This window comes from Ursus maritimus, unplaced genomic scaffold, assembly GCF_017311325.1.
Source record: "Ursus maritimus isolate PB19 unplaced genomic scaffold, ASM1731132v1 scaffold_2, whole genome shotgun sequence".
NCBI lineage: Eukaryota > Metazoa > Chordata > Mammalia > Carnivora > Ursidae > Ursus > Ursus maritimus.
The window spans coordinates 22,499,588-22,516,947 of record NW_024424452.1 but is presented as its reverse complement, the minus strand read 5'-3'; the positions used below and the strand labels follow the sequence as shown (position 1 = coordinate 22,516,947).

The following is a 17,360-nucleotide window of genomic DNA, read 5'->3' as shown; positions in this document are numbered from 1 at the left end:
TGAAAAGAATGGTAAACACTGCGAGGAAGGTTCAGCTTGATGATCCACAGCACAGAGGGGCCATGGCAGGTTCTAAACAGGTGGACAACTCAGCATGTCGGAAAAATCATTCTGGCAGCAGAATGCAAAATGGATTGGACGGGGGCAAGACTTAGACTGTCTGGCCATTCAAAATACAAACCCTGGGGATGGCTTTACCCCGGATGTTCAGGAGAATCTGGCTATTAGCAAACCAGGCAGTTAGCTGGAGGTTTTCTCTTATCCATTAACCAGGGCTACTACCTCGCTCGCTTTGACCGTGATGCCATCTCCCAGGGGCCAGCCTACACATTCTCTTCCCCATCCGAGCCCAGCTCCCCAGGGCAACGTGGCCCACCTTTGTCTAACCTCTAGACCTGCCCTGAGTGCACTTATTCAACAAATGTTTTTCGAGCAGTACTATGTTCCAGGCACTGACTACACAAAAGGCTTCTACCAACGACCATACTAAGTCCCTGCCCTCATGGATCTTACTCTTAGTAGGTTGATGGGTGGGGGAGAAAGGTGGTAAGTAAGTAAATAACATAGTACTTCAAGATAAAACACATTCTGGAGAAAACAAAGCAGGGTGGAGGGGGTACTATTTGAGATGGGGTCGTCAAAGAAGCCGTCTCTAATGAGGTTTCATTTGAGCAAAGATGGGAAGGTTAGGGCTGTGTCCAGTTCATCTCTGCCTTCCCAGTACCAGCTCTTTCTGGCACCCAGCAAACACCCTAAAGATGTTCATGGGATGAGTGATTGCTTACATGTCCTATGCTGAAGCACTTGAAGAAGCAGAACATTCTTCTAATGCTGTTCTGCATTTCTTTTTTTTTTTTTTAAGATTTTATTTATTTATTTGACAGAGATAGAGACAGCCAGCGAGAGAGGGAACACAAGCAGGGGGAGTGGGATAGGAAGAAGCAGGCTCCCAGCGGAGGAGCCTGATGTGGGGCTCGATCCCAGAACGCCAGGATCACGCCCTGAGCCGAAGGCAGACGCTTAACCACTGTGCCACCCAGGCGCCCCTGTTCTGCATTTCTATACTACTCTGTATTTACAAAGCTCTTTGACATTCTCAATGTCGGGGTTCAGTCTCTTGACAACGGTGCTGACACAGGCAGGGAAGTTACTAGGAACCCTGTTCCATTCTGCAGAAGAAGAAACCCAAGGTCCAGTGCTTTCTAGAACACCACAGTGTGTCGTGAGTTTTATGCCGACCACACCCTCCTGCTCCATCAGCCACACCAGTCACCCTAGAATCCAGTCGTGCAGGCCTCTGAATTCATTAGATTGTTAATCACTCACTGAAAAGAGGGAACTGGGACACTGTGGGGTGTCCAGTGTTCACGAGGCATTTCTATTGCGACAGTCTCTGCCACTGGTCTCTCAGCCAAGCGTCCTGAAGGAAAGCCAGCTGTTTTTTAAATATTTTTTAGCATTAACAACATTGCCACGTTATCTTGGTGCTTCCCAAAAAAACAAAGCATCCTCTGAGTAAAAGATTAAAGACCCCAGAGAGAAAAGCAAGTTGCTGTACCATCATTAGGCTATTTTATTTAATGATTTCATAAGAACACACTTATTTTTCAAGCTGCAACTCCCAAGTTTCTCACTTGCTGTCTCTTAGCCAATATTTTTTTGGTTGCAAGTAACAGAAGCCAAATGAGCTAGCTTAAGCAGAAAGATGGGGAATTATAAGGAACAGGGTTTTTCATGGAACCCAAGAGCAGAAAGTGAAGGCAGTTCTCACAAGTGCCTGGGATCAGCATTTAGATATTCAAGAACCGAGGCAGTTTCTCAACCTCCTCCTCTCTCTTCACCTTCCCTTCCCCAAGTATGGATTGCTTGCCAGTTCCTGCTCTCTTGTAACTTACAGTCAAATGGGAGAGAGACACCAATTTTTAAAAATCACACTAAAGAATGTATCATTCTAAATTAAAAGTATTCTGAAAGAACACATTTCTGTGAGAGTTTACATAACACTAAAGGAACCTGAAATACAGTAGAAAGGTGAAGAAGAGTTCCCCAAGAAAGTGACACTTAGGCTGAAATATCAAGAATGAGTTGGGGGAGGGGACGGGGATGTTCCAGAGCAGACACAGCACGTGTAAAGGCCCTGTGGTTAAAGGAACATTCCAGGAATTGAAGGGAGGGGATGGTAGAACAAAGAATGGGGGAGCAGGGGGAAAGGGGGAAAGTTGAGAGGTAGGTTGGGCAACAGCCAGATCATGCAAGACCTCAGATGCCATCCTAAGAATCTTAGTCTTCATCCTAGAAATGAAGGGAAGCCTTCGAATAGTTTGAAGCAGGCGGGAGAAGAGGGGCTGTGACGTTGGGTTTGTATTTTTAAAAGATCACTCTGGCTTCAGTGAGAACAGACTGGTCTGGAGGGTCTGAGGGAATGTGGCTTGGCCAGTTAGGGTCTATTGCCATTATCTGCGGCAGAGATGACAGTGGCCTGGACAGAGAATGTCACTGGAAACAGAGGTAAGTGGGGAAATTTAAGAGGGGGAAAATTGACAAGATTAGGTGACGGATTGGATACGGGGAATGAGGTATCATGAATAATTCCTAGGTTTCTGACTCATATTAAGTAGATGGAGAGTGGCTCTTTTCTCTAAGCTGGAAAACACTGAAAAGAGGATAGTTTTGTAGGGAATAGGAATTCAGTCTTGGACATGTTGAGTTTGACGTACTCCAGGTGGAAATATCCAGTGTCGATGAATACAGTCTGCAGTCAGAGTGGGAGGTCCGGATTTTTGACGTGCCATTGGGGGTCATTGATGTGTGTACATGGTAGTTGAGGTCATGGACCAGGAAGGATAAGACTGCCTAGGAAAAGAGGATAGAGAAGGGTAGAGAGGGCACAATTTAGCCTTGAGGAACACCGACTTAAAATGCTCTGGTAGAGGAGAATGAGCCTAGAAGGGAGACCGGGAAGGAGCCAGGAGAGAGGGAAGAAGAAGGCTGGAGAGAATGGCCCCAGGGGAACCAAGCCAGGGAAGGACCACTCACTCCTCTTTATCTGAAGACAGACTTTTTCTTGCCTCTGAATGCACATGGTAGCCCTATAGCTCTTAATTCTGAATTCCCAGAGAGGATCTGATGGATCCATCTTGTTCCTGTTCACTGCTGACTCTAAGCTGTGAGGGTAGGCTGCAGGGTCACCCCTTTGAGTGCGGATGTCGTTCACAAAGAAAAGAATTCAACCTCATCTCAGTATTTTCCCTTCTCCCCTTTCTTAAAATTGTTATAATCACTCGTTGCCCTCTCCACTCAGTCCAGCCCTCACCATACATGGCCACCTACTTTCTGTACTTCATGAATGTCTAAGCTCAAGGTCAAGCCTTGGCTGACCACCCTAGCTATGCAAAACAGTTCTCTTTCCTGATTATTCTCCATCATATCATCCTTTTTCCCCCCCTAAGATTTTATTTATTTATTTGAGAGAGAGAGACAGAGCACAAGCAGAGGGAGCTGCAGGCAGAGGGAGAAGCAGTCTCCTCTCAGAGCAAGGAGCCCAATGCAGGACTCGATCCCAGGACTCTGGGATCATGACTTGAGCCAAAGGCAGATGCTTAACCAACTGAGCCACCCCGGCATCCCTCCATCATATCATACTGTTCACGTCCTGCTTAGCATTTGCCACAATTTCTATATATACTATATTTAATTTTTTAACACCCATCTTCCCCCTCTAGAGTGTAAGCTCTAGCTCAGTGGTTCTCAACTGGGGATGACTGTGCCCCCTCCCAGGAGATGTTAGGCCATGTCTAGAGACATTTTTGGTTGTCACAACTTGGGAGGCAGGAATCCCACTGGCATCTAGTGGGTGGAGGCCAAGGATGCTGCTAAGCCTCCCACAATGCACAGGACAGCCTCTCAACCAAGAATGACCCTGTCCGAAATGCTCAAAGTGCTGAAGTTGAGAAGCCTCTGTTCCCTTGTTCACCATTGTATCCTCGGCGCCTCGCACAAAGCCTGATACCTAGGAGGTGTTCGATAAGCATTAGTGAAGAGATGAATGACAGAAGAGTTGAGTTGACTATAGATACCCCCCAACACTGTTGTCTCTACGCTGCTTTTATCTTTCTCTTTTCTGATATTCCTTTTCCCCTAGGAAAATAAGTGTTGGGTGCTTTATAATGGCTACACATACTAGTCCTGTCTTCCATGGTCAAGCATCGTTTCTGGAAGATCATTGGTAAGCATCCTCTCTGATCTTTCAAATAAAGACAACAGCAATGACATTTTCTTCCAGGTAGTTGAGGGGGGAAATACCTGCCTCAAAGCAAGACTGGATAAATGGTCATGGCATCATCTTATGCCTGAGGACCTCCGTCTTCTCACTACCGGAATGGTGGAATAAAAAGTGTTAAGAACTTGGAGTCCACCTTTTATCAGGGCTCTACAGGGACCCTTCCCAGTTTCCATACAGAGATGAAAATGGCTCTGGAGACCCTGGCAATGTGGAGGCAATGTCTAGTGTGGGGACACTGACCAGTCACTCACTGTGTGTTTTGTAGCATGAGGAGAAACAATGACAGAGATCCCAAGAAGCAGTTGGACCAGAAGGACCTCCATGGACTTCGCCAAAATCCAGACAATGGACTACTGGTTACACATGTTAACCAGACACAGGACTTACTGGTAAATGCAATAGTGTTTTAACTGAGTCGTAGTGCTTACAAATCATAGTCAGGGAATGCACAATGTGTTAAACTCTGGGTGTTTCTTCTTTTTTTTAAAAAAGATTTTATTTATTTATGAAAGAGAGAGAGAGAGTGTGTGTGTGTGTGTGTGAGAGAGAGAGAGAGAGAGAGAGAGAGAGAGAGCATGAGCAGGGGGGAGGGAGGAAGAGCCGAGGGAAAAGCAGGCTCTCCTCTGAGCAGGGATCCTGCCTTGGGGCTCGAGCCCAGGACCCTGAGATCAGGACCCAAGCCAAAGTCAGATACTTAAGGGACCGAGCCACCCAGGCACCCCCACTCCTGGTGTTTCTTTCTTCACATAGGATCTCGGGATAGAAAACAATTAGTTAAATGTTCATCTCTGAACCTCTGCCTTTAGAAATGACAGGAATCTCTATGCTGTTTATAGAAATTTTGATAGCCTTCTTGGCCATATCATTAAACATTCAGGAGTATATGAAGCCTGTCTGTGTTATCAAAGCCTGAAGACTGGGGAATGTAATTCTAAAATTCCCCTTTCTGAGATTTGTCTTTTAGGATTCCCAAAAACCTAGATCCAAAAATCAGTTTCAGAAAGTGCTATCAGAGCAAGAGCTTTGCAGCAAGAGAATTAACTTCTAGAATAACCAGAACTGTGGTTTTAGGCTGACTCTCAAGGTGTCAATGAACTGTTTTGTGCCCCACGACGGTGGGTGGATGGTCTAGAGCTCAGAATTCACTCTACCATAGAAACTATTGTCATCAGGAGTGGTTAGGTGAAAGCTTGGCCTAGAATCACCTACCTAATCTATAGGAGAGTTTAAAGATGATATCTTTGAGATGACAATCTGTCAAAAACAGTATGGTTTTAACACTAGCAATCAGACAATCAGGAAAATGGTCCTGTTTTACTTTCCTCAAGTATTGGTACTAATAGGAAATTAATTTTAATGAAAAGAAAATGAGGAAACATCAATAGTCGTGAGATTCTGGGGGATTCTTCCAATGACTTCAGATGTTGATAATATGAGTCTTCACTTCATCTAATTTCATAGCAAATACGTGACTTCCCAGGTGGGCAAGGACCACTCGGACCCTTATGAGCCACAGCTGGGACCTCCTTTACCTCACAAATGAATAGCAGTGGGAAAGAGAGAAAGGATTGTCCCAACACAAAGATCTTCCTACTCTCGATGTGAATCACATACCTTAGTGTGTAATCAGTACGCCCTACAGCCAAAATGTATAATGTCTATGTGTCAATGGTGGATCTTCAAATATTAATCATACAAAATTCATATCCTAAAATACGATGGATCATTTCGAATGTAAGTAAAATGGAAGAAAGATGAATTACCAGTCTACCATGCGAGGAGCAATCAACCAAGGAGTTGGTTGAGTCCTGAGAGATGAAGAGAGTGACATCTAGTGTTCATACAATGTAAAGCAGCGTTTCCCTAAGTGCGAGAGGGGGCGGACCATGTATTTTAGGTGGTGCCGTCTAAGGGCCGAACATTAATTAGCATAAAATCGTAAGAGAAAGTTATCTTTTTAGTCAGTTCCCCTCAATCCTTCATGAAAATAGTCACAGTTAGGTGCTAACGTGAGCTATGCAGCTTGGGTTTGAATCCCAGCCGTGTCACCTACCAGCTGTGTGACTTTGGGAAAATCACTTAAATTCTCTGTGCCTCAGTTTCCTTGTCAGCAAAATGGGGTAATGACGGAACCGACTTTGTAGAATTAAATGAGTCAATATACATAGTGTGGAACCAACAAAAAATAAATAAATAAATAAATAAATTTTTATTTTTAGTACTATTTAAAAAAAAAAAGAAAAAAATAAATGAGTCAATATACAGACAGTGCTTGACACATAATAAGTGCTATTTAAGTGTTTGCTCTATTAGTGTTGTTAACACTTCTTTAACGCTTGCTAATTTCCTTTTGAAACAGGGCAGTAAGCAGGCCTCAGGCACAGAACCAAGGGCATACATAGTAGCTAGCTGGCATATAATAGCAGCATTTCATTTTCACTGAGGGGGAGATGCAGATCATTGCTGGGATCTGTTAATGCGGCAGCACTCAAGGCTGTATGCTGCTATTGCTTCAAACGCCCCATTTTACAGGTGAAAAAAGAGCCCTATGGACTTGCCTGGCTTCACAAAGCAAGTAGATGGGGAAACCCCACCTACTGCACTCCTTTCTTCTCTCCCACCTGCTCTTCTTTGGACTTTCTTCTTCCTGTGTCCTCTACCCTGTCTGGTGGAGCTCTATCAGCTACCTGCAGAGTTTTCAACCCTTTGTCCACCACCTCACCCACTACAGTGAAAGCCCTGGTTAATACAAGCCCAAGAAGCACCCACCTGGGGTTCAAGCAGGCATCCAGGAGATGGGCGCAGCCACCTGTCATATAGATGGGGGTCCTGGTGGGTTAAACAGTGGGCAGGCCCATTCCCCAGCCATCAGATGATGCTGTGGGGCAATTTCCATCATAGTGGGATCATTCCCTCTCTTACGATGCCGTACCACACCCAGAGGGAGTCATGGCCAATTCTGGCAACATTTACATCCTATGTGTATCACATAGTGATTGTGCTGAAAGCCCGGTCTGAACCAGGCCTTGCACACTTTCCCAGCCCTTCTCGTGTCACGTTACACACTCCAACCGCCATGGCCAACTTTCTGCTCTACAAACGCTCTGACCCCTTCCCCGCTCCTTGCCTCTGCCTGGAATGAGCGTTCCCTAGCTATGCACAGGGTCGACTCCTTCACCTCCAGATCTCGGCTCACACCAGCCTTCTCTGACCCCCACCCTCCCCATCACACTGCTCACTGCCTATCACATTGGGCTCCATGTTCTTCCTGGAACTGTTTCTTTCTGAAATTATATACACTGATTTCATCTTTTCTCTATTCTCTACCTACCCACACTAGAATGTAAGGTCCAAGAAGGCAAGAACATTTCTCTCTTGTTCACACTGTAGCCCTAACACCAATGACAGCGCCTGGTTCATAGAAGGGCTCAGAAACACCCACTGGGGGAAGGAAGAAGTGCCAGCCTCCAGGAGAGGTGATCAAGGGCAAATGGGCTCAGAGCCTCCAGTCAGTTTTCTCTACCTTCTGGCTCCCAGAAAGCACCCCCAACACTGAATGCTTGCCGTGAATGACTTCAGCTCCACCACCAAGACCACCCCCCAAATCCTGAGCTTGGCACTGTGTAAGTGACACGGGTGTCACTGGGTATGAGCAAGGGGGCATAGTCCTTTTCGTGGTCAGACTCCTGTGATGGTGAGGAAATTCTATATTTAAAAGTTGTACCTACTGCTCCTGTTTCTGGCCTCTGGACTAGACAGAATAAACCCATTCCCTCCTCCATCAGCCAACAAATGTTTGTTGAGGACCCGCCAGACGGATAGCAAGGCAGAACTCGTGGCAAGATACCAAAAATGCAAGTGTGGAAATAAACAAAGAGCACCCAAATGAGAACAGAGGCAATTTATTCAGTTTGCTTCCAACAAGGAAGTCAGCCACCTTCCCTTGAGTTCGGTAGAGACTCAAAGGCCGGGGATCAGGAATGCTTTACGGTGACAAAGGGGAAAGCTTCAGGTGTGCCCACAGGGCAGTGTTGGCGTGAGGAAGCTGGAGCTGGGCTAACCGGAAGGCAGTCATCTCATATGATTGGTTCTGAGGGCATATTTGGCCTTCTCTGCTGGGTCCCGAGCTGGATGTGGGATAACAAATAGGAAAGCCGGCTGTCCTTGACCAAGTCTGGACCCTTCTGGGCCAGTTGCTACAGTTGTGGGTTGGTTTCGTGGACTGGTTGCTACCAAGGTCATGGGTCGGAGTTCTATGGTCCTATATGGTCTGGCCACTGAATATTCAGTGTCGCACAAGGCAGGATGTGGTGAGTGACCCTTGAATTGTCTAGCCACATGTTGGGGATGAGGTGAGGGATGAGAATGGGCAACTGGCCCAGGATGCAGGCCTCTCATTCCTCAGTTCCCTCAGCACGGTGAGTTCTTGAAGTGCATTCTGGGAGGACCCGTCGGAGTTGGCAGCCCTCGGGCATCTATGTGGAGGGGACCGAGGGCATCCTCAGCCTTGCCCTCTCTTTCCCCAGTTTTCTGTTTGACTCTGGCTCTGTCTTGCAGAGGCTGCAGGGACACGAGACCCAACCCTCGCCTTGGGAGGACTCAGAAGACTGGCTTTCAACACGCAGTCTACAGTTTGAGAGGCTCACCTTGGCTGACCTGCTTAGCCAGGGCACCGCCGTGCTGTGAGTCTGGCGCTAGTCCCTTCACCCCCAAGCCTGCAAGCCTGGCAACACCCCTCTCCCCGGCCCCAGAGACCCCTTCATAAGACTTTGCTTCTTCAGGGAGGAGGGCAGCAATATCATGAGGAAAGTTCACTTCTCCACCCAGTTCATCCACCAATTTGAATCCAAGCTTTCTGAGTAAGTACGAGAGCTCAAGAGTTTCCTCATTTCAGCAGCCTGAGAGTAACTTTGTTCAGGGGCGTGGGGTGGGGGAGGGGGTTAGTCAGTAAGCATCCAGCTCTTGATTTCGGTTCTGGTTGTGATCTCAGGGTCATGAGATCGAGCCCCATGTCAGCTCTGTGCTTGGCGTGGAGTCTGCTTGAGATTCTCTCTCTCTCCTTCTCCCTCTGCCTCCCCCCCCACTCACTCGCTCACTCTCTCTAAAATAAATAAATAAATAAATAAATAAATAAATAAATAAATAAATAAAATCTTAAAAAAAAAAAAACAACTTTGTTCAGACAACAATCTTTAAGTTCTTGGGCAAGTCCCTCCCACCTCTGGTCCTAATGGCCTCTTTCCTCAAATAAAATGATTGGATCATACCAGTTTTTCTCAGCTTTTTAAAATCCGTGGGCGCTTTGGGTAAGCACATAAAACCTTACACCTTCATCTGAGGTGTAATAGTTAAGTGACTACTTTCAATGACAGATTGGCTGAGTTTATAGTTTTGCAAATGTATGTCACAAATATGCAGGCTACCCACTCCCAAACCAGATTTTCCGAGCACATACATACATTCCTTCCCCGATGTAGCAATCTATAATCCATGATCACTGTTTTGCCTGAGGTTTCTTAAAAGGCTATAATAATAATTAATACCTGTCATTTATTAAAGTGTCAGGAATTCTGCTAAGGTCTGCATGCACTATCTTGTTTAATCCTCACAACAACTGGAAATATAATATCACTCTCAAGCCAAATATCCAAACTTCAGTTGATAACTGACCAATTTGCCAGATTTATCAAAACATTTTAACTGGAACTTTTATAGCAATTTTTATCAGGTAGGAAGGTTTAAACAGGTTTTTAAAGTTGGTAATATTATGCAATATTTTGGTTGGTTGGTTTTAATTGTGAATCAAGCATGTTAAGGAACGATTGAGTCCATTCAGTTAATTCAAATTGACTTTCAGGGAATTGGCTTTCAGCAAACTGACTTTTGGCAAATTGACTTGGGTAGAGTCCTGGTATTATCTTCATGTTCGAGGTTCAGAGAGGTTCCCACACCTGTCAAAGGTCACACAGCTAAGTATTGGGAAAGCTGGATCTCAAAGACTAGCATGTCTCATTACAGAGCTCATACTCCTAGCTCTATTCATACTCATGTATACCTTGAAACTCTACCCACCATCCACTGCCCCCTGATTTCACATCCAAAGGTCTTTTTTTTTTTTTTTTTTACATCCAAACGTCTTGCTTGCCCTTTTGTAGGCTCCCAAATTCCACTTGCCCTCAATGAGGGCAATTCAGTTAAATTCAAGTGATGAGTCCTAAACTTGAGCACCTGTTACACGCTGTCTCCATCCAGTCATTGGAATGGTTTGCAATAACGCAAATTCAAGATGTTCCCCCAACTACTTTTTGGAAACTGAGGGGTTTTTTTTTCTTTTTCTTATCTTTTTTTTTTTTTTTTTTTTTTGTTGTTGTTGTTGTTGTTAATCAGTCCACTGAGAACCTACTGCTGAACTGCCTCCATTGGGCATTTATGATCATCTCCAGGTGACTAGCAAGCCTCAGCTGAGGAGACATGGATTTGAGAAGAGCAAGACATTTACCCCCAAATCCCATCCACACCTTTTTCCCATGCATATAAGTGACTGTCGCTCAGTGGTGAAGCTGACCTTGGCTGATGAGTCCTTCTGGTGTTTTGGCAGGGCTATCGAACTCTATCAACAAAGAATCCGGTGGCTCACAGAAAACAGCAGGAAGGTAAGAGACATGGAGTTAATTCTCTGCCCCCTTTTACTCGTTCCAGTCCGTATTTGCTATAGTTCTTTCAGTTGCAAATGACAGACCTCCAATTTAAACTGGCTTAAGCTAAAAAAAGGGAATTCTCGACCTACATAAATGAAAAGCCCAAACACAGCTGAAGCCATGGGCTCAAATGATGTCATCTCTTTGTCTCTGGGCTCTGCTTTCTTCTCAGTTGGTTTTATTCTTTTTTTTTTTTTTAAAGATTTATTTATGTTAGAGAGAGAGAGCACATGAGCGGGAGGGGCAGGGGGAGAGGGAGAGAGAATCTCAAGCAGACTCCACGCTGACCGCTGACCATGGAGCAGGAAACAGGGTGGGGCTCGATCTCATGACCCTGAGATCATGGTCTGAGCCAAAACCAAGAGTCAGACGCTTAACTGACTGAGCTACCCACGCGCCCCACCATACCCTTTTCTGATGAAGCTACAGAGGAGACATGATACCAGCCCAGACTAGATCCCAGGGAGGCAATCACTCATAAACCAGTTCGTGGGTCCTCTGGGTGCTGATGCAGCCTGGGGTGATGGACAGGCCATCCCTGGGCCCCCTTCCCAACTACTGTCAGCAAGGCCCGGGTGAAGTGTCCTCACTTCTATGGGTGTCTGTTTCCATATTTATGGAGGAGAAAAGCAGGGCTTATAAATGAGTGGCATGCTGGCAAATCTGGCCCACAGCCATGTTTTTCTTGGCCTTCATAGTTTAAAATATTTCTCGAGTTAGTTGCCAAGATTTAGAATTCTGGTGTTTCATGTTTATGTCTGTTTTTAGCTCTCTCTTGAAAAATGGGAATATCTGGCATCACCGGGCTCCAATTCCCTCTTATGAACTTATCCAGTTATTTTACAGGATAAATGTCTAGAATTCCAATGGCTAAGTGTAAGAGAATGAATGTTTTCAATTATAAAAGCTCTAAAGGCAGTTTCCGTAAATTTAAAAAGGAATAGAACTGGCCCAGATTTGAACTCCTTTTGGCCCCTGAGGATTGGTAATGTCCTGGGAGGCCTCAGCGTTCATTTGGGTCATGAATTCAACAAATAATGATTGGATGTGTACTATATATCCGCACCAGTCCAGGATTGAGGATTAGAAACATGACCAATATGAAGGTCCCACCTTCGTAGTGATTATAGTCCAGTGGGGGGGGGGGGAGAGACAACGAATAATTAGCAAATCATATGTAAGGTCAAGTTAGTGATAGTGCTATAAAGGAAAATAAAGCAGGGTAAGGGAATAGAGAGTAGGATAGAATGAGAATTATCTTTTAAAAAATTATTAAGATTTTATTTATCTATGTGAGAGAGAGAATGAGAGTGAGAGAGAGCATGAGCCAGGGAGAGGGAGAGGGAGAAGCAGACTCCCCCACTGAGCAGGGAGCCCAATGTGGGGCTCAATCCCAGGACCCTGGGATCATGACCTGAGCCGAAGGCAGATGCTTAACTGACTGAGCCATCCAGGCATCCCAGAAGGAGTGCTACTGAAATAGAATGGTCAAGGAGGAGACATTTGCACAGACACCTAAAGGAAATGAGGGCACTCCCACGTAGAGCTCTAGGGGAGAACGTTCCAGGCAGAGGAAACAGCAAATGCCAAGGCTCTAAGACAGGAACAAGCTTGGCATATTCTAGAAGCAGCAAGCAGGCCAGTGTAGCAAGCACAGAGTGAGCCCCATGGAGAAGGGGAGTGGATGAGGCTAGAATCAGGAAGGGCCTTGCAGAGTTCAGCACTTATTCCACAAGTGAGGCTTTTAAGCAAGGGAGTGACATGATCTGACCTAAGTTTCAAAAAGATCATTGTGGCGGCTTCATAAATTGACTGTAGAGAACAAAGGCCAGGTAAGAATGCTGGTGACTTAGGCTCAAGAGCTAGGGGGGATGGACTGAGAAATGGTGGACTCGGGGTGTGGCTTGAAGGCACAGCCTGCAAGGACAGCCAACAGATTGCATGGATTTGGGGCCAATGTGCCCAGGTGCCTGTTGAATGACATTCACAAGAGGACCAGGTGTGAGGAGGAAAATCGAGAAGTCTTGGCTTCACCATATGAAGTCTGAGAGGCTTACGTCTGGGCAGAGACAAGGAGCAGGCAGTTGAATGCATATGTTTGGAGCTGCCAGAGAGCTCTGCCTGCAGATAGATCTTGAATTATCATCTGTGCAAATAGTATTCAAATCCCCGGGACACATGAGATCATTTAGGGAGTGAGTGCAGAACAGGGGTTCTTAACGGCCAGAGGGTGGGGGTAGGGAGAGCAGAGCACAATTTTGCCCCCCAGGGAATATTTGGCGGTGTCTGCAGATATGTTTGGTTGTCAAGGCTGAGAGGGGAGGTCGCCAGGGAAGCTGCCAAAGGTCCTACAGTGCACTGGTCAGCTCCCCACAGCTCAAAATGTCAGTAGTTCAGGGGCTGACAAGCTGTGGTGTAGAAAAGGAAGGGAAAGGAAGAGGGAGCCCTAGTCCCGTACTTCTCAAACATTTATGGCAGCCAAATCCCTTTTGGTGGTGGGGGCGGTGGGGAGAGGAATTTTGTTAAAAATGCAGACTCTAATTAGGCAGATCTGGGGTGGGACTTGAGATTTTGCATCTAACAAATTCCCAGAACGTTCCAGGATGCAGACTTGGGAGGAGGTGGGGGTGAGTAAGCAGGACTGGCCAGCAAGTGGACCAAAAAAGCAGGAAAACGTGATGTCCTGAAAGACAAGTGTATTTATGAAGCGCTTCAACTTGTGACATCCTTGACACAGCCACATGGTGTCCTATACTGCTCGGAATTAGCGAAACTTGAGAACTTACATTTGACCATTGGGTTTGGCAAGAGTGAGGTCATCGATCACCTTGACAAGTGTAACTCCAGGGGAGTGGGGAGGTGAGAGCCTTATTCTGAGGTGGTGGCAGAGAAATGAGGGGTAAGCTAACATGGGAAGCAGAGAAATGAGGTGGGGTAGCAAGAGGGAGAGGTGGGATCCTGAAAGGTTTATTTCCTTTTTCAGACGGGCAATACTATTTTGTAATTTGTGTGGTGATGGAAATGGTACAATACATAAGGAGGAACCGGGGATCCAGGAGAAGAGATGTTTACCGTAGCAAAGTCCCTATTTGGCAAGGCTTAGAGCTTTGGTAGTTGCTATAGATACATTATAAAGGGGGAACAGGTCAAGTGTGTGGGCAAAGGGGCAGGCAGCTTGGTCGATTCTGTGTGGAAAGATTACCAAAAAAAAAGACTCTGACTTGTTTCTCTTTTCTCAGTGAAATCGGAGGCAAAATCACGAAGGGAATGTTGAGGTGTGAGAGGTGTAAAATAGCCCTCTGTAAGAGTAGAGAAATGAATTGGACAGGAAAATTGGGCATGCAGTAAAGTGAGATTTAAGGCAAAAAGCACCAAATGGAACCCACTGCCCCTAGAGAACCATCCGTCTTGTACGAATGAACATCCCAGGTCACGATGCAGCTGTAACAGGATGAACAGTTCTTGGCAGAGCCAACCCGCATGGGCCTAGAGAACGTGCTAGCTGTTAGACACAGAATTAGAAACTCACAGAAATACCACGGCAGTCGGCGAGCTTGGCACATCTGCCTTTGATTGGTAGAGTCGGTGGAAGACAAATAAGGCTACAGAGAAATGGAATAAAACCAGCTGATGTAATTAGCCAATTTTATACCTTACAAAGGATGCTTTTCCGTGGTCTCCAAATTTTCCTTAATGGACATGGCTTACTTTATAAGGGTGGACTGTAAATATTAAGGAAAAAAAAAGCTTGTGAAGAATAGGATTTAGAAGCAGATAATGCCCAGAACTAAAGTCAGGACATCGGGTTCTGCTTTTTCCTCCGTAAAATGGGCCTGCCTTCTGCTGCTTTTTTGAGGACAGGGGTGTGTTCCAACTTCCACATCTTGCGGAACTACCGAGTGAGAGGGTTTAGGGAAGCAGAGAGCTGTGCTGGTTTTTTCCATGTGCCCTCTTTGGTTTTAGGCATTTGGCCTCATCAAGGGAGCCAGAGTCGGCCTTGTCATTGATGTGACAGCCGTGAGCAGTGGCTCTCAGAAAGAGGAGTTCCAGACTGACTTCCTGGTAAGTCTCTCTGGCACAGAGAAGTACCTGGAACCACCCTGAACACCCCCTACCCTTTGTGAGCGTGGCCAACTGGCTTTGTTTCTATCAACTGCAAAGTGGGGTGTTTTGCAAAGAACAGTTCACACTTAATTAGCACCTACCGTTAAGGAAATATATCAAGTTCATTTTCAGTTCCTGTGTGAGCTTCTAGTATTCTCACCACAGCAGTCCCTACTAACTAGACTTTGCTGCAAGAGCCCCCACTTCCCTGGAAAGAGGATGTGAAAACGGTGATCGGTTGGACTGACTCCAGCATAGCATGGCACGGGTCTCCTGGCCTTTTCTGGACCCAAGGGCTATCTTGTTTTCTTTGGCATGTCCGGCATGTCCGTTACAAAGAAGCTTAAAACTCTGAAGCCAGATGACGGGGCTCAAGTCCTAGCCACCTCTACCACTTCTGGGCTGTGACTCTGCTACCTAATCTCTCTGTGCCTTAGTTTCCTCGTCTGTAGAATGCGATGTCCACAGTGGCCACCTGCCAGGGCTGCCATAGGATGAAAGGAGTTCATGCAAGTTAAGTGCTCAGAAAAACAAACAAACAAACAAACAAACCTCTGTATGTAGCCTCTGGGCACTAATGTAGGGAGACTCTTTTCTTATGGGAACCCTAGAACTTTGGAGGCAATCGTTCAAGCACTCTTCATAGGGTTCAACATGGGCTAGTCATCCAGAATTGTCTCCCATTCCTGGTCTCAGCAGATGTCAGAAAACTGCTTCATGACATTCTCAGGGCTGAGTTTCTAAAGATGCCCCGGGTGGGCTGGTCTAATACTAGCCAGGGCAACGTGTGTGTTGGCGGCGGACAGATGAAATTCTACCGAGCCAGGAAGAAGAGGGAGGGGCTATCTCACCATTGGATGTTCAGCCGCTACAGCTTGAGAGCATCAAATAGGCTGGCGTCGTGCTCATTGCTGCATCCCTACCTCCTGTGCTTTGGAGAGAAACCACTGCCCCCGGCCTCTGTCCCCCTCCCTGGATGCCACAGTGAAGGGTCCAACCACAGCACAGGCTGAGATGGGTACCTAAGAGGCTCAACCGCCTCCCCCCAAGTCCATGACCCAAGTGTGTGGCAGCCCCAAGGAGCTGCTCCAGAAGAGAACGTCAGTCTGCAGTCACTGGGACTGCGTGAGGGCACGACCTCCCAGGGTGCTCTGCCAATCTCTGGGCTAAGGCCTGTGCCCTGGCCCCACCACACACACACGCACATGCACACGCACACACACACGCACACGCGCACATGCACATGCACACACACACACACACAAGGGCTGGGATGGGTCACCAGGGCACTCATCCCACACCCCCATGTGACTCAGTGGGCAGGAGGCTAATGTCAGCTTGGGGCCCCTAAGCAGCCCCGTCCCAGCACAGCGGACACCCCAGTCCAGAGGCGCAGGCCCCAGCGTGAGGAGTGAAGCCAGGCTCCATGTGGCTGGCGGCTCCAGGAGCCAGTTTATCCCTTTGTCTACCAGAGCCTCATTGAGGAGCAGCTGAGCCACAAGGAGAAGCTGTATGTCCTGTCCTTCGGCTCCACCACCAGTGCCCTCTGGCCAGACCCGGCGGAAGTCAGCTCCTCCACGTGAGTGACCCCCGGCCTCGGCCAGGGTGTCTGCTTGTTCCTTGTCCTCCCGACATGGTGGTGTCTTTCTTTGAATACAGTGCAAACCCGAGACCCGAGCAGGTGAGTGGGTGCAAAGAGACAACTCACAAACACAGGAAACACAGGGATCCGTAACGGCAAAGCGGCCACCCTTGTGAGCAACCCACAAAATGAAAAGACAAGACAACCCCAAGGAGCCCTTTTTCTCCAGCAAAGTAGCAAAGATAGTTTTGTTATTTTGAAAATGATACATGTTTAAAAATTCACACAGTAGGAAAGGGCAAAGAATAGCAGAGCCTCTCACCTCCCAATAACTGTTTCTTCTACCTACTTCCACAGTCTGTTGCGTGCGTGCATCAGTATGTTTACCCTCGTTTACTGAAACATAAGCAGGGATGTGTTACACTGTCTTGCACTTGCACGTTGCACTTGATTTGAATGTCAGTCTCTCTCAGTACACCCAGACCTACCTCGTTCTTTTTTAATGGCTGCTTAAATGTACTATGATTTAACTAGTCCTCTATTTGGAAGCTTCTAGTTTGTGGGTTTTTTGGGAAGTTATGGGGGGCAGAGAGAAAATGGGTAAGATTTTCTACATATGCCAGTAAGTAAAAATTTCTTTTCCATGAAGAGGATATTCTTGATCGCCTACCAGGTGTGAGGTGCCATGCTAAGC

General features: G+C 46.6%; 1 protein-coding gene across 1 annotated transcript in view; it reads left to right on the top strand.

Annotated features, from left to right (window-relative positions):
- Window positions 1–2,422: 2,422 nt before the first annotated feature.
- VWA3A (von Willebrand factor A domain containing 3A) overlaps window positions 2,423–17,360 on the top strand; it is a 53,309-nt gene continuing 38,371 nt past the window's right edge. Inside the window, exons 1-8 of the mRNA XM_040636562.1 lie at window positions 2,423–2,508; window positions 4,142–4,225; window positions 4,548–4,671; window positions 8,840–8,964; window positions 9,064–9,141; window positions 10,881–10,935; window positions 14,944–15,042; window positions 16,557–16,663. Coding sequence (XP_040492496.1) covers window positions 2,423–2,508; window positions 4,142–4,225; window positions 4,548–4,671; window positions 8,840–8,964; window positions 9,064–9,141; window positions 10,881–10,935; window positions 14,944–15,042; window positions 16,557–16,663 — 758 coding nt within the window. The remainder of the gene's footprint in view (window positions 2,509–4,141; window positions 4,226–4,547; window positions 4,672–8,839; window positions 8,965–9,063; window positions 9,142–10,880; window positions 10,936–14,943; window positions 15,043–16,556; window positions 16,664–17,360) is intronic.